The sequence below is a fragment of the Ochotona curzoniae genome, unplaced genomic scaffold, assembly GCF_017591425.1.
Source record: "Ochotona curzoniae isolate NIBS_2020 unplaced genomic scaffold, NIBS_Ocur_1.0 scaffold_4506, whole genome shotgun sequence".
Taxonomy (NCBI): Eukaryota; Metazoa; Chordata; class Mammalia; order Lagomorpha; family Ochotonidae; genus Ochotona; species Ochotona curzoniae.
Window position 1 is genome coordinate 385,679 of NW_024467119.1, and position 22,444 is coordinate 408,122.

At 53.5% G+C, this 22,444-nt stretch overlaps 1 protein-coding gene and 1 long non-coding RNA gene across 2 annotated transcripts in view; both read left to right on the forward strand.

Annotated features, from left to right (window-relative positions):
• ARHGEF10 (Rho guanine nucleotide exchange factor 10) overlaps nt 1–22,444 on the forward strand; it is a 60,792-nt gene that overhangs the window by 18,758 nt on the left and 19,590 nt on the right. The window contains exons 10-16 of the mRNA XM_040966891.1: nt 5,020–5,134; nt 6,798–6,904; nt 14,782–14,859; nt 14,995–15,174; nt 16,566–16,682; nt 17,414–17,506; nt 21,488–21,658. Of these exons, the coding sequence (XP_040822825.1) occupies nt 5,020–5,134; nt 6,798–6,904; nt 14,782–14,859; nt 14,995–15,174; nt 16,566–16,682; nt 17,414–17,506; nt 21,488–21,658 (861 nt within the window). The remainder of the gene's footprint in view (nt 1–5,019; nt 5,135–6,797; nt 6,905–14,781; nt 14,860–14,994; nt 15,175–16,565; nt 16,683–17,413; nt 17,507–21,487; nt 21,659–22,444) is intronic.
• Nucleotides 17,525–17,883, forward strand: LOC121147136. The gene is made up of 3 exons (XR_005882341.1): nt 17,525–17,537; nt 17,605–17,635; nt 17,764–17,883. It is a non-coding gene; the product is annotated as an uncharacterized LOC121147136 (long non-coding RNA).

Here is a 22,444-nt window from a genome sequence, read left to right on the forward strand (position 1 = left end):
TGTGTGTGACAGGCAGGGAGCAGGTGTGGTGTGTGTGACAGAGGAAGCAGGTGTGGTGTGTGTGACAGTCAGAGGAAGCAGGTGTGGTATGTGTGACAGGCAGGGAGCAGGTGTGGTGTGTGTGACAGCCATGGAGCAGGTGTGGTGTGTGTGACAGGCAGGGAGCAGGTGTGGTGTGTGTGACAGTCAGAGGAAGCAGGTGTGGTGTGTGTGACAGGCAGGGAGCAGGTGTGGTGTGTGTGACAGCCATGGAGCAGGTGTGGTGTGTGTGACAGGCAGGGAGCAGGTGTGGTGTGTGTGACAGTCAGAGGAAGCAGGTGTGGTGTGTGTGACAGGCAGGGAGCAGGTGTGGTGTGTGTGACAGCCATGGAGCAGGTGTGGTGTGTGTGACAGGCAGGGAGCAGGTGTGGTGTGTGTGACAGTCAGAGGAAGCAGGTGTGGTGTGTGTGACAGCCATGGAGCAGGTGTGGTGTGTGTGACAGCCATGGAGCAGGTGTGGTGTGTGTGACAGTCAGAGGAAGCAGGTGTGGTGTGTGTGACAGTCAGAGGAAGCAGGTGTGGTATGTGTGACAGGCAGGGAGCAGGTGTGGTGTGTGTGACAGGCAGGGAGCAGGTGTGGTGTGTGTGACAGGCAGGGAGCAGGTGTAGTGTGTGTGACAGGCAGGGAGCAGGTGTGGTGTGTGTGACAGCCATGGAGCAGGTGTGGTGTGTGTGACAGGCAGGGAGCAGGTGTGGTGTGTGTGACAGGCAGGGAGCAGGTGTGGTGTGTGTGACAGGCAGGGAGCAGGTGTGGTGTGTGTGACAGGCAGGGAGCAGGTGTGGTGTGTGTGACAGCCATGGAAGCAGGTGTGGTGTGTGTGACAGTCAGAGGAAGCAGGTGTGGTGTGTGTGACAGTCAGAGGAAGCAGGTGTGGTGTGTGTGACAGCCATGGAGCAGGTGTGGTGTGTGTGACAGTCAGAGGAAGCAGGTGTGGTGTGTGTGACAGTCAGAGGAAGCAGGTGTGGTGTGTGTGACAGCCATGGAGCAGGTGTGGTGTGTGTGACAGTCAGAGGAAGCAGGTGTGGTGTGTGTGACAGTCAGAGGAAGCAGGTGTGGTGTGTGACAGGCAGGGAGCAGGTGTGGTGTGTGTGACAGGCAGGGAGCAGGTGTGGTGTGTGTGACAGCCATGGAGCAGGTGTGGTGTGTGTGACAGGCAGGGAGCAGGTGTGGTGTGTGTGACAGGCAGGGAGCAGGTGTGGTGTGTGTGACAGTCAGAGGAAGCAGGTGTGGTGTGTGTGACAGCCATGGAGCAGGTGTGGTGTGTGTGACAGCCATGGAGCAGGTGTGGTGTGTGTGACAGCCATGGAGCAGGTGTGGTGTGTGTGACAGCCATGGAGCAGGTGTGGTGTGTGTGACAGCCATGGAGCAGGTGTGGTGTGTGTGACAGGCAGGGAGCAGGTGTGGTGTGTGTGACAGGCAGGGAGCAGGTGTGGTGTGTGTGACAGTCAGAGGAAGCAGGTGTGGTGTGTGACAGGCAGGGAGCAGGTGTGGTGTGCGTGACAGGCAGGGAGCAGGTGTGGTGTGTGTGACAGGCAGGGAGCAGGTGTGGTGTGTGTGACAGTCAGAGGAAGCAGGTGTGGTGTGTGTGACAATCAGAGGAAGCAGGTGTGGTATGTGTGACAGGCAGGGAGCAGGTGTGGTGTGTGTGACAGGCAGGGAGCAGGTGTGGTGTGTGTGACAGCCATGGAGCAGGTGTGGTGTGTGTGACAGCCAGGGAGCAGGTGTGGTGTGTGTGACAGCCATGGAGCAGGTGTGGTGTGTGTGACAGGCAGGCAGCAGGTGTGGTGTGTGTGACAGCCATGGAGCAGGTGTGGTGTGTGTGACAGGTAGGGAGCAGTTGTGGTGTGTGTGACAGCCATGGAGCAGATGTGGTGTGTGTGACAGGCAGGGAATAGTTTGGAAACTCCATTCCCCACGGCTAGTTGGGATCCCGAGGATTTATGAGATTCCCAGACACTCTGGCTGGCTGGACCTTTAGGCACTTTGTCAGCGAGCACGGCACCTGTTAACGCTTGCCACGGCTGTCTCTACAAGCCACCTTGGTTCAGCTTGAGTAGGGCATCTCCTCAGAATGTTCCGACACAGCTGTGTGTTTGTCCCTGGCTGCCCTGCGCATCGTCCGTGGGGTGTGATGCTGCTGCCAGCTGGCCACAGCACTGTCGTTGGTGCCTCTCCTGTCGTGTGTGTCTCTGGGCCCCTCCGTGCAGCCTCATGTGCGGGTCCACCTCAGCCCATGGCTCTCAGAGTGTGCCCTTGTGAGCCGCTTGTGTCTCTCAGTTCATGCACTCTCACAGTCCAGCGAACTTGGGGGGGCACGGTGAGGACAAGGTGAGAGACCCGAGGGCCTGCGGTGGAGTGGGAGCACAAGGCAGTTTTGGGCCAGCTAGGCAGGCAATGCCTGTCCAGGTGAACCCCGTCCCCACTTCTGCCAGAAGCACCAGGTCCTGCTCTGGAGACCACAGTTGGTGCTCAAGAGTATTCCTGTTGTGTCATGTGGAAGTTTCCAGAACTTCCACCCCACATGGGTCCCAGCAGATGGAAGCAGGGCCCGACTGTGGCTAAAGGAGATTGAGTGCACAGCAGAGCCCTGTCTGAGTTATGGAAATTGTAGTGAACCTGTTTAACTTGCCTGTAAAAGCCGAGGTACTGTGAGGGATGTCTTCCTTTATAGATAAATATTAATAAAAACAGTCAAAAATCTCCATGTTGGTTTTTGATACAGTAAGAGAGGATAAAACCCAGAGAAAGCACAGCTCATCGGGGCCCTCTGCGATTGTGAAGTGAAGGAAGGGTCTCCAGGACCAGAAAGTTTAGGACAGCTGGATCCAAATGGCAGAGGTTTGAGAAGGCACTTCGTCTATGGCCATCCCACCCTGAACGCGCCCGATCGTCTGAAAAGGGCACTTCAAGTGATTTCCCCTCATACTGATGTTTTTTTCTTCTGGTTTACACTTTGTAATGTGTCAGATGTGCTGACGGGTACCTCCCAGAGACCAGTCATCCTTCTGGAAACATCTCTGGAGGTGGCCGCAGCCCTGGGCGTCGTCCTGCTGTGCAGGAGCCGCTCCTGCAGGTGGGCACCCTAGCTCCTAGATGGGTCCATGGGCAGCAACTCTGGAGCCTGGAACTGGCAGAGTACTCCCACCCCATGGTAGTTGGTGCTTGAGCCTTGAGGCAGTGAGGGACCTGAGAGGAAGCAGGTGTACCTGTGAATGGTGAGCATGGAGACTGCCGAGCTCCACTGGGGAGAAGGGCTGGTGGTGGGCATGGCTCCCGTGGGCCAGCAGGTGGGCCCCTCCTCTCTGCCCACGACCTCCCTGGAATGTCGGCCTGTACGCCATGGTCAGCAACTCAGGTCCAGGTTGAGAAAGAGTGGGCCCAGAGGACAGTGTTAGGCAGGAAATGATCAAGGCCCTGGGGGTCAGGAGCATGAGCCAGGTGGCCTGGAGGCTCCTGCAGGGGCAAGCACAGAGGGGACAAGGAGAGATCCTGCCCGGGACACACCAACAGACAAGCGTGGGGGGTTCCCATGTGGGGGTGGGGTTCCACTGGGCCTGCACATGGGTGTGACGTCAGTTACCTGGGTCTCCTCAAGACATGGGGACACAGGGATGTCACTGGGAGCAGCGTATCCCCTGATTGGGGCCGTAGCAAGGGACGAAAGGCAGCCGGGTACAAATCAGAGCCTCCCTTCCCCTCCCCAGCAGATGATGTGAGGGGCCACCCTTCATCTCCTGGAGAGATGACTCATTGGGTACCCAGGGCCTGTGCAGTCTGGTTTCAGAAAACCAGCAGTAGGGCTGGGGGCACTTGCAGGTCAGGTTTATGTGGTTTTTAGGAGATGTATCTATTTATTTGAAAGTCAGAGAGGGAGACAGAGAGATCACCTAGCCACTGGTTCATTTCCCAAATAGTCACTGCAGCAGGGTTGGACCAAGCTGGAGCCAGGAGCCAGGAGCCAGGATCTTTCTCCAGGGCTCCTATGTGGCTGCAGGGACCCAAGCACTTGGACCATCTTTTGCTGCTTGCTCGTGCGTATTAGCAGGAAGCTGCATTGGGAGTGTAACAGCCAGGACTAGAACCAGTGCCCATATGGGAGGCCAGCACCATGGGAGGTTGCTCAATTCGCTATGGTACAGCTCTGCCAGCCTCAGTACAGGTCTTGAACTAGAACTCTGGAAAGAGGAAAGTGTGGTTGGAGAGCACTGGCCCAAAGCAGGTGTCCCTTCTGATAGCACAGGGACCACAGAGTGACCCGCCAAAGCCTGCCCAGTCCTGGGTATGCTCCCCAGTGAGCTCAGAGGAACCTGCCAAGGCCTGCCCAGTGCTGGGTGTGCTCCCCCAGTGAGTAAAGAGGGGCCCGCCAAGGGCAGCCCAGCTGGGTGTGTTCCCCCAGTGAGCACAGAGGGGCTGCCAAGGACAGCCACTGCCAGGTATGCTCCCCCAGTGAGCTCAGAGGGGCCCGCCAAGGCCTGCCCAGCTCTGGGTGTGCTCCCCCAGTGAGCTCAGAGGAACCCGCCAAGGCCTGCCCAACCCTGGATGTGCTCCCCCAGTGAGCACAGAGGAACCCGCCAAGGGCAGCCACAGCCCCTGGTGCAGGCCATCCTCCCTACCACCAGAGTGTCCCTGGGTGGAGGTGAGACCTTGAGGGACAGAGGTGAGTTATTCTGCTGTCTTGTTTTTGGCAGGCAGTGTGCTCCTGAGCCCCCGCGTTTGTCCATGATTACAACAGAAATAAAGAGCTGCTTCTAAATGTGGTCACCACAGCAAGGAAGGGCTTCATTACAAGAGTTTGTTTCTTCTCCCTCTTGAGTAAACAAAAGCCAAACAGCATGTAGCCCCCAATCTCTCCCCTGCCCCTCCAGACCAACTCACAGGTGCCCTTAAGGCCTGGGCTACTTGACAGCATTCATTACAGTGACAGCAGCGGCCAGTCCCCCACGTGTCCCCAGCCCATGCAGTCCCCCTCTCGGTTGCAGATGCAGAAGCTCATGAAAGCGGCAAGGGAAGGGACAAAAGACGGCCTCGAGAAGACCAAAGCCGCCGTCAGGAGGGGTCGCTCATTCATCAGGACCAAATCGCTCATCTCCCAAGGTCTGTGGCCAGGAGCCCACGTGTAGTAAGGTCCAGGCTGAGACCATGGCCTGGACATGTGGCTGAAGGGATGGCATGGAGCGTGGAGCGTAGCCCCAGTGGGGTGCATCTGTGCATTCCAAGGGTTACACTCAGCCCAATGGGCTGGGACTTCCCCTCCAAGTGGGTATTCTCTATTTGGCCTGGGGTTCTGGGCAGCTCCCGGGTGGTTGGCATGACCAAGAAACAGGACCCCATGGCCCGGCATACAATAAGCAGCAGCTGAAGACCCAGTGAGCTGTGGCGCAGCCCTTTCTCCCGTCGCCTGCCCGCAGCAGTGATACGGACATCCCTGAGCCCCTTCCTCGCTCGCGTCCAGGACCCCAGCCTGTATGGGTTCTGAACAATTGTACTGTGAGTGGGCCATGCATTGTGTCTGCACAACCCACGCCATTTTCCAGGGGCACCTCTAGCCCAGGTCTTAGAGCATGGTCCCTTGGGAGGAGTGGAAGGGTCAGGTGTTTCATAGGGGTCAGGCAGGAGCACCTAGGGGTGACAGCTGTGAGGCTGCACCCCCAACCCAAACCAGAGCTGCCCTTAGAACCTGTGGCAAGATGGCAGAGCTTGTCTGGATGTCTCCTGCTCCTCTGTGGGCCTCCCCTGCCTTCTAGTAAGCTGTGCAGTGACATCTGTGTCCGAACGGGTACCAGCCGTACGTGGATTGCCCATTGAGGGCTGGCTTCTCAGAGATGGCCCCTGGGCAAGGTCTTTCTGGAAAGTGAGACCCTATTCTGTGCTGTGTGGAGTGGGCCCTATTGGCCAGTGGCAGCTCGACTTTCCAACAACTGGATGATGCAGGGAGCTGGTCAGAAATGCCCGCTTGTGGGGCCCCACACAGTCCATAGCTAGCTCGGAGGGCTACAGGACTTCAGGACATAGATGGGGAGAGGCCTAGAATGTCTGATCAGACCCCGAGAAGGCGAACATGCATCTGGCCCAGGGGCGAGGGTTTTCTGTGGGTCGGGGGAGCTGGTTAGTGAGTGACTCCTGGGACCCTTCCACATTCTTTCAGGGTAGAGAATCAGTGCTTCCCCCTCTTCGCTACTTCCGTCCAAGAATCCCCTGCAGAGTTTGCGAAGATACCCTGAGCTCTCCAGCGGGTGCAAGGGCTGGGGGCTTTGGAAGTCGCTCAGGCAAGTTCCTGTGCATTGGGCCCTGCACCCTTTATTGGAAAACCTCAGGAGTTTATTTGCCAGCAGCCCCTGTGCTTTTCAGGTTTCTGCCCATTTTGTGTGGTTTTTGGTGTGTATGCTGAGTCTGACTTCTGAAAACGGGGCTTAGTTTTTGTTGAACTTTCTGATTTGTGGGAAGCTGTGTTTTGCAGCTTCTGTTGGAGACCCAGAAACACAGAATCCCAGCCAGCCCGGCATGTTCTCAGCCGACCTTGGTGGTTGTGTGTCTTCTAATCAGGGAACTGGACACATTCAGGCCACCTAGCCATGCAGCATCAACTGGCAGCTCTGACTGTGGAGGTGCAGTTTCGATATTGACTGAGCCCTTGGTTTGCTAAATGCTCATGGACTAGCAGCCTGCACTGCATGGAGCCCTTGAGTGCCAGCCAACTAGCTGAGTGTCAGGCAGGTGTTGTGTCTGTGTGAGGCTCACGCTCATCTGCTTCTCTAAGATCATAGGTCTGGCCTGGAGGAAGAGCAGAACCTGTTCATAGACGTGGACTGCAAGCACCCCGAGGCTGTGCTACTGCCCATGCCCGAAGGTCTCTCTCCGCAACAGGTAGGGGTGTGGGAAGTGCGCCCCAGGCCAGGGCTAGGCTTGGGTGTGTGACCAGGGCAGCAGGCTGCTCTGTCAAGCACGTGCATGTCAACCTACTCTGTGCTTGCTATCTGCAGCCTCATACCCCTCCTACCCTGATCAGGCTCCACTGTCTGCCTCATCTGGCAGTGGGCAGCCTTGACTTGGTGGTGGTGGCTCACGTCCCTGCTGGCCACTGAGTATCACCTCTGAGTGTAATTGTGAGAAACAAGTGAGCCCCCTCCTTTGTGAGAGCTTTCTACATGGATTTGTATCCCGGAATGCTTCCAGAAGGCATGTGGTGGGGTGTGTGCAGAGTGATGTGTGTTGGCGGGTGCCCAGGGTTCATGGTAAAATGGTAGGGTTCATGTAAGCAATGAAATTTCCTGAATACAAAGCCTTTCTTAAAATCTGCTGACAGGCAGCAAAGGGGTGAGGTCAGTGTTTCCCATCAGCTTATCTTTGGGTAAAAGGAAGAGAAAATGCCAAGAGCAAAGATGTACGACTGAGTGTAGGTGGTGGTATTTCTGGGTGGGGCTTGAGTTCTTTCCATGAGGGTAGATGTGTATAAGTCATGGAGATTCAGAGGGGTGGAGCGCCGGGAAGATGACAGGTGGGCAAATGCATAGATTGGTAGTTGATTAGTAGATGATATATACATTAGTGATGTAAAGCCATAGGAACACAGGTAAGAGAAAAGGTTCCTGGAATGCTTAGTGGGTTCACAGTTGGGACAATGATTGGCAAGGCTTCCTAGGAGACGGAATAACTGGTAGGCCACAGCAGGTATGTGGCGAGTGGTTTGGGTTGAAGAGAGGAGCAGGGCAGTGGATGCTGATGAGAAAAAAAGGCAGAAGCAGTGGAGCATCAGGCCTGATGAGTGGTAGACAGCTTGGGGGACATGTCATGACTGCCACTGGCCAGTGCAGTCTGCAGGGCCACAGCTCAGTCCCGAATTGCACAAATCCCTCACAGTCACTGTGCATCCATCACACACAAGCCAAGGGTCGGGGCAGGTTAGTAACCAGAATCATGTCCCACAGCTGTGCTGGCAGCAGTCTGATTCTGATCTCAGTCTGTATCAGCCCGCATCCCCAAGCCGGTGTGTGTTTAGCCAGGTTGACCTGCAACAGATTCTCAGGAGCAGGGTGCACCACTTTCTCTTCACATTTGGCTCTGGCTCACCACCTCATTACAGCCACATGTGTTATGAAAGCAATTTGACCACTCCTGTGTATTCCTACAGGCCCAGAGCACAGATAGCTCACTGAGCCCTGTATGGCCACTGTGGACGCTTTAGTGCGCTGTAGATTAGGATAAAAGCTGAGAAAGAGACTTGCATGCAGGACTGGGACAAATACCACGATGGTGAAGCCATGGAAATGGCAAAGAGGAAATGCTGTGAGGAAGGCAGGAGGCAGCTCTGGGCTGGGCCTGGGCCCTCAAGATGGAAGTGGACATGGATGGAGAAACACATGACTTAATGGCAAAGAGTGGCCAAGCTTGGGCCTGAATGTAGACCAGTGGGCAGAAAGTGTGTGTAAATGAGGAGAGAGGAAGTAAAGTTGGGGTCGGTGAAGAAACTGAGTAAGGGTCTGTGAAGAGAGAGAGTGGGTGAGAGTGCATGTATGTGTGAGAGTGTGGGTGGGAGTGTGGGTGTGTGAGGACAGAGTGGGTGGGAGTGTGGGTGTGAGGAGACGGTGGGTGGAGTGTGTGCATGTGACAGCAGTAGGGTTGTAGGTTTGTGAGGAGACAATGAGTTGAGTGCCTGGCCACTGTGATCACTTGTTTTGGGTGAGTCTGGTATTGGTCCTGCTCTTCATGAAATGCAAGCGGTTTTCTACAATGGACATCCAGCTCCTCTCCCAGGTCCCTGAGTGTGGTCACATGGTGGGCCATTTGGAGGAGGCTCATCTCTTAGTATCCTCTATGCTCACGTTTGTTCCCTGGGATGTGAACTGCTCTGTCCTGAGATGCTGAGCGTGCCGGTGGTAGCGGTGGTACAGGAAGCAGCCGCATGAAAGGCTCTGACTGAAGAGCTGTGTGGACTGCGTATCCACACGGCTGGGCTTGAGCACCCTGAATTATCCATGTTCTGGGTTCTGTATTTTTCCATGTGGCTTTCTTGCTCACAGCTGTGATTCACATCAATTCCTTTTTTCCTGTTGGCAGCATTGTTCTCTTCACAGCTCGGAGTGGGTGTTGGATCTCTTTATTTTTTTTTTCAGTGAAACAGAAATAAGGAAGCCTAATGAAGCAGCTGCCTGTGAGCTGCCTTTCCGTGTCTCACAGAGGGGAAACGGCCGGGTCTTCCTGTTTACTGTGCTGTGTTCTCCGTGTTGGCCTAGACCTGGGACACTATTTGGAGTGGCATTTCCCAACTGGTGTCCACACCGCTTGGACCTGCACACCCTCCTGTGATGACTGGGCTGGCCATCCTGTTTGCCATGACCAGTTAAACTGCCTAAAGATGCTGAGGTCATATGCAGTGCTGTGACAATGGGGAGATTGATAGGCTGTGCCAAGGCCAGGCCCTTTTTTTTTATTTTAAAGATTTATTTTTTATTATTTTTTTATTGAAAAGGCGGATATACAGAGAGGAGAGACAGAGAGGAAGATCTTCCGTCCGATGATTCACTCCCCAAGTGAGCACAACGGGTCGATACTATGCATCCGAAGCCAGGAGCCTCTTCCGGGTCTCCCGTGCGGGTACAGGGTCCCAAAGCTTTGGGCCGTCCTTGACTGCTTTCCCGGGCCACAAGCAGGGAGCTGGAAGGGAAACGGGGCTGCCGGGATTAGAACCGGCGCCCATATGGGATCCCGGGCGTGCAAGGCGAGGACCTTTAACCACTTGCGCCACCGCGCCGGGCCCAAGGCCAGGCCCTTTGATCTGCTCTGTAACCTGCTTTGTCTGTTCCATCTCAGGATCTGAAATTTCAAAGGTTTATTTTTTACGTGAAAGGGTTAAAGAGAGAGACCTTCCATCCACACTTCATTCCCCAAATGGCTTGCAGTGGCCCAAGCTGGGCTGGTCCAAAATTGGGAGCCAGGAGTTTCTTCCAGGTTTCTCACATGGGTGCAGGGGTCCAAGGACTTTGGCTATTCTCCACTGCCTTCCCAGGTTACTAGGGAGTTGGATCGAAATTGGAACAGCTAGGATTAGAACCAGCACCCATAGGGGATGCCAACACTGCAGGAGAGGATTAGCATGCTATGCCATCATGTCAATCCCCCATTTTAGGACTATTCCCCAAGGGTTGTTCTGGGAACCTGGGGCCGTGTCTAGGAGTCTGAATTGTGATGGAGAAGGTGGTGTAATTGTGATGATGTGGGGAGTCACGCGGATCCAGGTCAGGACTACTCCAGGCCAGCACGTCCAGCATGTCCAGCTCGTCCAGCACTCAGTCTGGGCTGTGGGAGGAGCTCACCACACGCACACTTGTTTTCTAGTACACTGCCGTCTTACTCAGGTGTCTTAGAAGGGTTGGTTCTTGTCTAATTTTTATGAATTGAAGAAATGGCTCTTTCTGTAAACGGAGGGATGGCTCCCTTGCAGTAACTAATGTTACTAATCTTGCTTGCCCTGAACTCTACTGAGAGGAAACTCATCTGTGGAAATGCCCTCTTTGTCCACTGGGTGGCGCAGAGGTCTCTTCACAAGACCTCTGAGGCAGGAGGGACCTGGGAACACTTTTTTTTTTACTTTTTTTTATTATTATCATCTTATGATACAGTTCCATAGGCCCTGGGATTTCCCTTTTCCCCTCCTCAAATTCTCTGCCTCATCCCCAGTTGAGTTCCCCTATATTATTACAATAGTATAGTTTTTCATACAGTCATATGTCCATCATTGCGGGTAATGCAGAGAGAGAGTCCAGCATCCTATTGTCAAGAGATAGTGAACAGTTTCATTGGGAGTCCATCTTTGTCTGGAAGTAGAGATGCATACTGCATTGTATCCTAAAATCTGGATATGTTAGTCTCCATTACACGGTTACTATACATCCCATTAAATGAAAAGCCACAAAACAAAATAAACAGCAGGAAGAAAACAGGAAATTAACAACACCATGGAGTTAAATAACATGCTACTGAATGATTAATGTGTCGCTCAAGAAATGAAAAGAGCCTTCTTGAAGAAAATGATGCTATTGTAATATCTGTGAATCGTTGAAGAATTTAACCAGAAGAAAGTGTTTTGAAGAGATGAAACTAACAAAAAAAATCCAAATCCATGAGATACAGTTTCTGCTGATCTTTGTTGGTGAAATGTGTCTCCTGTGGGCAACAAATTGTTTTTAAATCCAGTCTACTAACCTATAATGTTTGATTGATGTTTAAACTATACACATTCAGGGTTAATATGAATGGGTGCTAATTTGGTCCTGTCATTTTAGCAATGGATTGTTCATTGATTTAGTCTTCTGTTGGTATTTTACTGGGATGTTCTTCACACTTGCCTTTGGTTTTGGTGGGCGCTGCTCCTCTTCTCTGTCGAGAGAACATCTTGAAGTATCCTTTGTAAAGCAGGTTTGGAAGAGGCAAGTTCTTTAACTTTTCTTTACTGTGGAAGAATTTTATTTCATTTTCAAAGACAAAGTAAATTTTTGCTGGGCACATTACCCTGGGCCGACGATTTTTTGCTTTTAGAATCTGGAATATGTCACTCCATTCTCTTCTTGCCTGTAGAGTTTCCTGTGAGAGATCTCCTGTGAGTTTAATTGGCATTCCTTTATATGTCAGTTGACTTTTTTTCACGTGCATGTTTAAGGCTCTTTTCCTTATGTTAGATTGAAGAGAGCTTGATTATCATGTGTGGTGGTGAAGATCGCTTTTGGTCAAGCCTGCTGGGAGTTCTGTGCCCCTCCTGAATGTTGTTTCCCAATTCTTTCTGTAGATTAGGGAAATTTTCCCTTATTATTTCATTAAATACATTTGTAAATCCAGCTTCTTTTTCTGCACCTGCTGGTATTCCCATAACTCTTACGTTTGGCCTTTTAATAGTGTCTTTAAATTCTTGAATTTTTTTTTTTTCTGATCCAGGTCTGCTTCCAGCTTTTTGTTTGTTTCCCCCTGGTGACAGGAAATATCTTCTAATTTTGAAATTCTTTCTTTTGCCTCCTTCATTCTATTTTGGAGACTCTCCACTGTACTTTTAATTTTCTCCACTGTATTCTTCATTTTTGATATATCAGCTTTCATTTGATTCATTTCCAGTGTGATATATTTCTTAAATTCCTTGAATGCCTGCTTTACATGCTTGTCATTATTGACAAGAAGTTTTATAACAAGTGTTTTGGATTCTATATCCCCCTTTTTCTTGATGTCTTCCTCAGTTAACCCTGGGGTTGGCAAAGCATTTTGCTCCTTTGCTGGGAGTCTTCAGTAACAGTCACTGTGTCTCTGTCTCTTCTTTTGCTCTTGGTCATTGCATTTCTGGTTAGCAGAGTCTTCTCCTTGGGGCAGGTTCTTTTAAGCCGTGTCACCCACAGGCTTACAGTTCGATTTTACTTATTGCAATTGGTACACAGCTCTTTGTTTGTAGTCAATTGTGCCGCTCCCTCCAGAGAGTTCCAGGTCTGGGTTCTTATATTAGATTTCCACCATGGTCTCTGTAGCCCCAGCTCCTGGGTCACAAGTCTCCACTTCCTGTGACATCGTGCTGAGGCTGCACCGTTGTCTGTACAGCCTTTTCCCTGCTTCTGCTTGTTTTCCCAGGATTAGGAAAACACCAGGTGTCTTACATAGCTAGGTTGTTGGTGGTGTTAATCTTGCCAGAACCTGCTGGGTATTAGGTCTGAGGGCCACATGGACCTATTTTGACCTGTACGATGCCGTAGTCAGTATTACTTTTCTGTGGGACCAGTGCAATGCAACGATTTTGGTGAGTTTGCCCCAAGCTCAGCACATGTGCAGCTCACTGTCCCCTGCAGTGCTTGCCACACTGTAAGAAATGGTGCCTGATGCGCCACTACTAGAGTTCTCGATCTGCTGGCCCTCAGGTCTGAGGGCTACTCAGACCTGTCTTGGGTAAAACCTGTAGCATGCTACATGTTGCAGTTCAATGAGCCAGAAATGAGGTCACTCCAAGTTTAGTGTATGCGCATTCCTGCCCCGCTAGCCCTTGCCTCCTTAAACGAAAGGGCGTCCGATATGGCTCTAGGTGGCAGACTGGGTTGGAAGTCCACCCTGTTCCTGCCCTGCCCACCTGGTGTCTGCTGCTCTGTCTCTGGTCCTGGTCAAAGTAAACAGACCAGCAGGACGGGCAATTCTTTGTCTGGGTTCATCTCCTTAGCTCCCCTGGTGAAAATCCCTTCCTACCTGGTTGCTGGTAGAGTTCTGGCTGCACTGCAGTTCAGGTCATGGCTTGCTGAATGCCGCTGGGGTATTGGTCACTGCAATACCACTCCATTGTTTTTGCTGCTTTCCTGTGTCTGTCAGTCTCCAGGTACCCCTCTGCTGTTGTTCTGTCCTCTCCTATTTCCTGGAATGTGCCCTCTTTGCTTCACTCAGGCTAATATTTCTGTCTGTTTAAACGTGTCCTTACCCTATTCTGACATCTTGATTCTCCAAGATTTATTAACTTTTATTGCAAAGTCAGATAGAGAGGAGTAGAGACAGAGAGGAAATTCTTCCATCTGAGTATTCCCTCCCCAAGTCTGGGGACACTCTTGAACGTGTGAGGGTACACACATGCACACACGTGTGTCTTCATGTATGGATTGTATGCATGTGTCCACATGCTGTGTAATGTGTGCGTGATACGTGTGTAATGCATATGGATGTGTGCTTGTGCTGGTATGCTGTTACTGTTCATTTACGTGTGTGATCTACATGTGTGTATATGTGGTGTGGTCTGTAATATGTGTTCGTAGATCTGTGGATACATATGGCACGTGGTATCTGTAGTGGGATGTGTGTGTTGGTGTGTGGTACATGAGGTATGGTAAATGGGTATGTGTGTATGCCTGTTTGCATGTGAATGGCCACATGCTGGTCCAAAGCAACTCTGTTGGAATATGATGCTGTTTTCTCCATCTGTTGGAGAAGTCACTTGCTGGCACATGCCTAATGTGATGGAAACACTGCGTCTTAGTGCATGGTGCAGGTGAGAGCAGCCTCGGTGTGTGCGATGCCATTGTCCTCGTGCACCTGGCTGGGGTGCAGGGCTCTCTGCTCGCCTCCAAGCCAGCGGGCAGGCTGCATGCTTCCAGGGCCTTTGGAGTAGCAGTCTTGGTAATTGTCACTAGTAAGTAGCCTTTTCTGATCAAGACTGGAATTTTTTTAAAAAAGATTTATTTACTTGAAAAGCAGAGTGAGAGAGACACAGGGACAGAGAGAGATGGTCTTTCAGATGTCAGTTCGCTCCCCAAAATGCCCACAGCAGCCCGGGCTGGCCCAGACCCGCAGCTCATTGACCTGGGAGCATCATCTGCTTCCATCACCGGGCAACGGGACTTGAACTGGCTCTGCAGTGTGGGGTGCCTGCTCCCCAGTGGTGACTTAACCCTGTGCCATGGTGCTGGCCTCTGGAATGTTAAACACTTCAGTGTGTTTGATGTGTAATTTACAGTGGATGAATTTACCAATACAGTGTGTTATTGCATGAGTGGATGAATTTGCTTATAATTTATATATTTTATAAGCAGTGCTTATAATTTATATTTTAATCAGGAAGCTATACTTTGCTCCTGTCACACTATTTAATCAACACGCCATTCCTGGTGTCCTCAAGGCCTTTCAAAGTTGCCTTTTTTTTTTTTTTAAGAAAATAAGAACTCTGTCAGCAAGCCTCCACATAGAAGTAAAATATATCCACACGTTTTTTTCTCCTATGATCTTCTCATGTGTGCAACCAGGTGGTGAGAAGGTACATCCTGGGTTCAGTGGTGGACAGTGAGAAGAACTACGTGGATGCTCTGAAGAGGATATTGGAGGTACATAAATGTTTGTGTGGCCACACGCACACTCACAGTGTCCCCAAAGCTTGGAGCTGGATGTTGGGAGCCCTGGGGTCTGCTCTGCACCCAGGTGTGACTTTCATGGGCGGGGCGTGCTTGTCTTCATGGCAGCAGTATGAGAGGCCGCTGTCCGAGATGGAGCCACGGCTGCTGAGTGACCGGAAGCTGAGGACAGTGTTCCACCGTGTCAAGGAGATCCTGCAGTGCCACTCCATGTTCCAGATCGCGCTGGCTAGCCGTGTGTCCGAGTGGGACGCCGTGGAGATGATTGGTGACGTCTTTGTGGCCTCGGTAATGGAACAGGCACTGCCTGGCACCTGCAGGCCTCTTCCACCTTCTCGGCCTACATGTCACTTATGTCTACTGCTGCCCTAAACACCGGTGGGCCCGCAGGAAGGCGTTTTCTCCTGAGGCTGTGCCACGGGTGTCCCTGGACCTGGTGGAAGCTTAACACAGGCTGGGGGGAGAGAGGCAGCTGGTGGATTGAAAGCTATCACTTCCTCCAGCTGCGGTGTGTCACTGTGTCCCCTGTGCCTGCAACATAGACTTCTCACTGCTATGAGAACGCTCACCATGACCACGTCCAAGGCCTCTCTCTGGGTCCTGTCTCCCTGAGCCGGTCTCACCATCTGGGGGCAGGAGTCTCAGTGCCAAGCAGGAAGAGCTCTAGAAGATTCCTCTTGGATCTAGATCTTTCTCTAGGACCATAGTGCATGTAGGCGGAAGCCACAGTAACCTGCCTGGAAGCCGTGTGCTCCGACTCTCTTGATGTGTGGTTTTAGATCTCACAGGCTGCTGTGGACAGGGCAGGCGGCAGAGTGACTGCTGAATGCCTGCACAGTGCCTTCCGCTTACAGAGGAGACACGGCCTGCACATTGATTTTGCTGTTGCAGTTCAGTCTCAGCCTTATCCTTCTGCTGTAAATGTTAGCCTCGGACAGTGTTTTCTAGAGTGCAACAGGCCTTGTTAGCCTGCCTGTGACCGTGTCTCAGCCGTGGCCTCAGGCAGCCGAGCTGTCCCAGAGAGGGGCCATGGGAAGCGTTCTCTCTCTGAAAGCTGACTTCAAGGGCAGGTGTTTCCTGCTCTCCAAACCTCCATGTTTTTAAGAAGACAACGCCCACACACCCAGAGGGGCAGGGTGAGTCTCTCTCCTGCTCCAGGGTCATATCCAGGGAATAGTGACCACAGCATGATCCCACAAAGCAAGCTTGTCCCCAGCTGCTGAACCCCAGCAGCTGTGCAGATGTCCCTGACTGCTGAACCCCAATAGGCCATGACCGTTGAACCCCAGCAGGCTGTGCAGGTGTTCGGCTAAATGTGTTGTCTTCTCCTTTTGGTGAACAAAACCCAGATTTCCACATATAGCAAGTTTTTTTTTTTTTAAGATGTATTTATTGATTTGCAAGTCAGAGGAAAGACAGATTTTAAATGCGCTGCTTCACTCCCCAAATGGCTACAGCAGACTGGCTGGGCCAGGCCAGGTCAAATCCAGGAGCTGGGAGCCTCTTTTGGTCTCCCATGTGTGTGCAGGGAGACCCAAGCATTTGGGCCACCCTCTGCTGTTTTCCCAGGCCACCAGCAGGGAGCTGCATGCGCTGTTAGTACAGGTTTCAGATCCTCCACACTCTGACACAGGGATGCCAACCACTATGCTGTTTCTCTTGCCCCTCCCACGCCCTAGTTTTCCAAGTCCATGGTGCTGGACGCCTACAGTGAGTATGTGAACAACTTCAGCACTGCAGTTGCCATTCTGAAGAAGACATGTGCCACCAAGCCCGCCTTCCTCGAGTTCTTGAAGGTGAGTGCTCTGAGTCCTTCCTGGGTGTCTGTCCTCATTGTGCTGATGCCCTGTATGGACTGGTGTCCTCCCCAGCTGGATCCTCCTTGGTGTACTCCCTGGGTGGCATCCTCCCTGGGTGGTGTCCTCCCCAGGTGTTGTCCTCCCTGGGCCGGTGCCCTTCCTGGACAGTGTATTCCCTGGGCCAGTGTCCTCCCCAGGACCAAAGTAAGGTTGCTTTTCTGCTGAGAGCATTGTGGGGAACTGGCTGAGTCTGCTGGCTCAGGCTTCAGCCCCCAGTTTCAGAGGAGGATGATGTGGCAGGCATCTGAGGAGCTGGCTGCCAAGCTCTGCCACTCTCTCTCCCGAAGGTGGCTGGAGATGCCCCAGGACTTTGCAGGGTTGGGGTGACCCTTCCGTTGCTGCAGCGGACTCTCCTGGGGGCAGACATGGCCCAGGGAGCTGTGCATACAGAGCCAGAGCCGAACCCCTGGGAGGGCGTGGGAGCTGCCACAGGGCAGCAGTGAACCACTGGGAGGGCATGGGAGCTGCCACAGGGCAGCAGTGAACCCCTGGGAGGGGGTGGGAGCTGCCACAGGGCAGCAGGGACAGCTGGCATGAGCTTGCCTCTCCTAAGTAGGTGGGAAAGATTTAGTAGTGAATTTTGAGGAAGCCAACCAGGGAGGGTCTGGGGTGGCTCTGTGGGGGCTGAGGTCTTGAGGTCGCCGTGTAACCGCTTGCTGTACCTACAGCAGAGCCAGGAGTCGGGTCCCGACCGCGTCACGCTCTATAGCTTGATGATGAAACCCATCCAGAGGTTCCCACAGTTCATCCTCCTGCTGCAGGTGAGCAGGTCACTGCCTTCTTCCTGAACAGGTGAGCAGGAGGCCGCTGCCCTCCTCCTGCTGCAGGTGAGCAGGAGGCCGCCCTCCTCCTGCTGCAGGTGAGCAGGTCACTGCCTTCTTCCTGAACAGGTGAGCAGGAGGCTGCCGCCCTCCTCCTGCTGCAGGTGAGCAGGTTGCTGCCCTCCTCCTGCTGCAGGTGAGCAGGCCGCTGCCCTCCTGCTGCAGGTGAGCAGGTCACTGCCCTCCTCCTGCTGCAGGTGAGCAGGCTGCTGCCCTCTTCCAGGCAGCCATCTTCTTGTGGGTTCCAAGTGAGCGACTGCATTCTGGCTCTACAACTGGCTGTCCTGTGTCCTCAAGTTTGTTAGCAAAGTATTTTTCTGGCTGTAGTCCTCATCTTCTTTCATGGTCTTGGGGGCCCAAGAGGGGCTGGCAGGAACCCTGAGGAGGCCTCACTTTGTGGAGGAGGCAGGGATGGACCCCTGTCCTTATGAGGGCATGGGCCCCACTTGGAGGCTGTCCTGGGTGTTTGGCTGGGTCCCCTGTGGGCCAGCTGTCACTTGGATTCCAGGCACCTGGGCACCTGTGCCTGCGCTACAGCCAAGTGGAGTGAGGGTTGCTGTGTGTTCCATGGGGCACTGCCTCACTGCTGGCGTTAGGGACACCAGCTGCAGCAGGTGTGCATGGCCAGGTGGGAGGTTGCTCCCTCCCTCAGTGCAATGCACCCTCTCTGCAGACCTCCCCGCACCCTCTCCATGTCCAGAGATAACACTTGTTGGATGGGGGTCGAGTGAGGCTTTGGGATGGAATGGATGAAGTGCAGTGCGCCTGGCCCTCCTTGTTGAAGCTTTTGTCTGATTGTTTGTAGCTGGCTTAGTCTGGGAAACAGCCAAAGTTTGCAAGAGTGGAGCCCCAGTTTGTGAGAAGAGCAGATACGCCAGAGTAGCCTCACGGGCTGATGGCTTGCGGGGTGTCTTCCAGGTGGTTGCCCCCTTGCCTCCTTGTTTCTTCTCCCGTGGCCTAGGTAGATCTGTGTGAGGGTGTGAGCAGTGCTTCTGAGCCTGGGCTTGTGCATACCTCACTGGCCATCCCTGTGGGGGCTCTGACGGTGGCTGGGTGCTGCAGCTCCTCAGGCTGGGTCGGATACAGAAGAGACCCCCACCCAGCATGCGTGCAAGATAGACCTCAAGGTGTCAGAAATGAATTCCTTCTTGTTTCTCTACTTTAAAAAAATGACATAAGTACTTAAATGACCGAGAAATTGATTTTTATTTGAAAAGTCATCATCTCCTTTAGGGGCGAGCAACAGAGTTAGAATGAGTGACTGAGAGCTCCTGTCCACTGGCTCACTCCCCAGATGCCCATGGCAGCCAGGGCTGGCCAGGCTGAAGCCAGAACATCTTCCTGACCTCCCTCCAGGGTGGCGGTGGGGCTGATGCTTGGGCCATCATCTGCGGCCACTGGAGGCTGACAGAGAGAAACCAGAAGCCAGGCACATATGGGCAGTGAGTGTCCCTAGCTGTGCCTTCTTGTCCGTCACCACAGCACCCTCCCCGGGGATCTCAGACCCAGGTGGCGCTTCCACAGTCTCGGGAGGCACCTGCACTGTGAAGCACATAGCTCCCCTCCTGGACTGTGCCCAGAATATTCCCCTCCGCAGGCCTGCCTGACTCCCCGAAACATCCCCCATTGGGTGTGTGGGGTCTTTGCGGGGCTTGGTTGGAAACAAATCGTTGGCCCCAGCCAGCCTGTTTGTTGTTCTCCCAGTGGCTGGTGAACCCATGGCCTGTGGACTCGGGGTGGTTTGAGGGGAGTAAGAGGGGCCTCATAGGGGGAAGAAACACAGCCAGAGGCAGATAGGGTCTGGAGTGATGTCATGGTGGTGCCAGGACTTGCTCTCCATGGGGTTTGGGGTGTGGGATAGGGGGTGGATTCGTAGTGCTGCGCTCCTTCCTTGCCCCTTGTGGTGCCCCATGGGCTGGGCCACTGGACCCCCTCCCGTGGTGCTGAGCTCACACCCTCCCTACACCCACTGTGCCCACTGTAGTGCCCTGTGGGCTGGGCCACTGGACCCGCTCCCGTGGTGCTGAGCTGACACCCTCCTATACCCACCGTGCCCACTGCAGTGTCCCGTGGGCTGGGCCACTGGACCCCCTCCCGTGGTGCTGAGCTCGCACCCTCCCTGCACCTGCTGTGCCCACTGCAGTGCCCCATGGGCTGGGCCCCCAGACTCCCTCCCCAGTGCCTTTCTGCCTCCCAGTCTGCTCCGTAACTGCTCTGAGGCTGGCTTAGGCTCTGCTATCCTGGTTGTACTTAGGAAACATCCTGATAGCTCCCACAAGGGGGAGATTTTGTTTTTCCCACGAGCCATGCCCTGCCTTGCCCTGTCCTGTTCCCTGCCCTGTCTGTGCCCCCATGGTTCTGCTCTTATCTGTGCTATTGTGGCAATGCCAGTGTCTGCTGTTGGTGCTGGGATTAGTCCTAGGATTTAAAAAAATGTATCTCGATAGTTTTTTCAAAGCAACTTTATTTTATTTATGTGGGAGGCAGAGTTACAGTGAAGGAGAGGGAGATCCTCTCTGCACTGGTTCACTCTCCAGAAGGCTGTATGTATAGCGGGGTTTGGGGCAGGCCAGAAACAGGACCAGGGGCTTCTTCCAGGCCTCCCCCAGCATGCAGGGGCCCAAGGACTTGGGGCCATCCTCTGTTGCTGTCTCAGTTCTTTAGCACGTTCAGAAGTGGGGCTTCCAGGATACAAGCTGGTGCCTGTATGGGCTGACAGTGTCACGGAGAGTACTTGTAAGGGGTGACGGTGTTATAGGGAGTACCTATATGGGGTGACAGTGTTACAGGGATGCCTGTATGGGGTGACGGTGTCACAGGGAGTGCCTGAAAGGGATGACAGTGTCATGGGGAGTGCCTATAAGGGATGAGGTGTCACAGGAAGTACCTATATGGGGTGATGATGTCACAGGGAGTGCCTGTAAGGGCTGACAGTGTCACAGGAAGTGCCTGTAAGGGCTGACAGTGTCACAGGGAGTGCCTATAAGAGGTGAGGTGTCACAGGGGGTGGCTATAAGGGGTGACGGTGTCCTGGGAGGTGCTTGTAAGGAGTGACAGTGTCACAGAGAGTACCTATATGGAGTGACAGTGTCATAGGGAATGCCTGGAAGGGGTGACTGTCACAGGGAGTACCTATATGGGGTGACAGTGTTGTGGGGAGTGCCTGTAAGGGGTGGGATGTCAGGGAGTACCTGGAAAAGGTGACAGTCCCACAGGTGCTGGCTTAGCCCACTGTGCTAGCCCACAGACTGTCTTCCTATAATTTGTTTCATCTGGAATACATGTGTGGAACAGCGTGTCATTCGTCCAGACTGGAAAAGTCAAACCCACTTTGCATCCTCCTTGTTGAATTGAAAGTCTGTGTACTTTCGTTCATCGCATTTCATGCTCAGTGAAAACTAGGGTGCCTCAAGTCCATGTGTGCCTCTCAGCTGGCCTCAGTTTGTCCTGCGTGATAGTAGGTCAGAAGGCATCAAGGGCGCAAATGTAGCTGCTTTCCTTGAGGTGTGTTAGAGTGCAATGCACCCTGCAGCATTTGTGGGCATAGCCAGGGCTGCGGCCGTGGCTGTGACCCTGACTGTGGCTATGACCCTGACTGACCCTAGCTGTGGCCGTGACTCTGATCCTAGCCATGGCCATGACACCAACCCTAGCTGTGGCTGTGACGCCGACCATAGCCGTACCATGCCCCTGACCATAGCCATGGCTGTGACGCCGACCCTAGCTGTGCTGTGACCCTAACCCTGACCCTGACTCTAGCCATGGCCGTGACCCTGGCTGTGGCCATGACCCTGACCCAAGCCGTGGCTGTGACCCTGACCCCTGACCCTAGTTGTGGCTGTGATACTGGTCATGGCCGTGACCCTGACCTTTGGGGGCAGCATGGATTGCTGACCACCTCCCTCGCCCTGCTGCCGACAGGACATGCTGAAGAACACAGCCAAGGGCCACCCCGACCGGCTGCCCTTACAGATGGCACTGACAGAGCTGGAGACCCTGGCCGAGAAGCTGAACGAGAGGAAACGAGATGCTGACCAGCGCTGTGAGATGAAGCAGATGGCCAAAGCCATCAATGAGCGATACCTGAACAAGGTCCAGCCTGGCACCCACAACTTTACACTGACACCCCTCTCACAAGCCCATTGGGACATTTGGGGGGCTTCTGGATGCAAAGTTCCTGGTGGGAGGTGGTGGGCAGTGCAGACAGAGGCTGAGGGTGATTGCAGACTCTGGAAGGGGGTCAGAAACACTCTCGGGCCCCACATAGCTTAGGACCTCCCCGAGGACAAGAGCAGCCGCCCTCACAGCTCAGCTTTTCTTCCAGTCATGGTGGTGAGGAAAGCCGGAAGCATCTGCAGACATGCTGTCTGCATTCTCCAGCACTGGGCTAAGTGGCAGAGCACTTTGTGAGTGAGGCTGGACCTCAGCTTCAGGCCACAGAGCTGTCTTCCTGTAGCCGGATGTGGGAGTAAGTGGACTTAAAGCAGACCCAGCCAAGGCCCATGTGGAACGTTCGTGCATAGGAGCTGTGAGAAATAAGTCACAGCAAATATTGGCTGTGGCTCTTTCCCACCTGCCACTGGCCAGGGTCAGGGGATGGTTGAGGACTCTGACAGTCACACCAAGCAGTAGGTTCTCCCTCCTGCTGTGGACGATGTAGTGAGGATGTCCTAGGCCTGAGGGAGCTATCAGTGAGATGCCTGGCACTACTCTACACTAGGGCCATGTGTCCTTGTGGCTCTCAAGGGTTTGAATCAAGGCTATGGGGCTGAGGAGGAGGTTCTGGGCGTGGGATGACAGCCAGACATGGCATGGCATGCTCAGGGCCTGGCGGCTGCTGTGAACAGAAAACTAGGCTGGCAGCCCTGGCACAGGTAC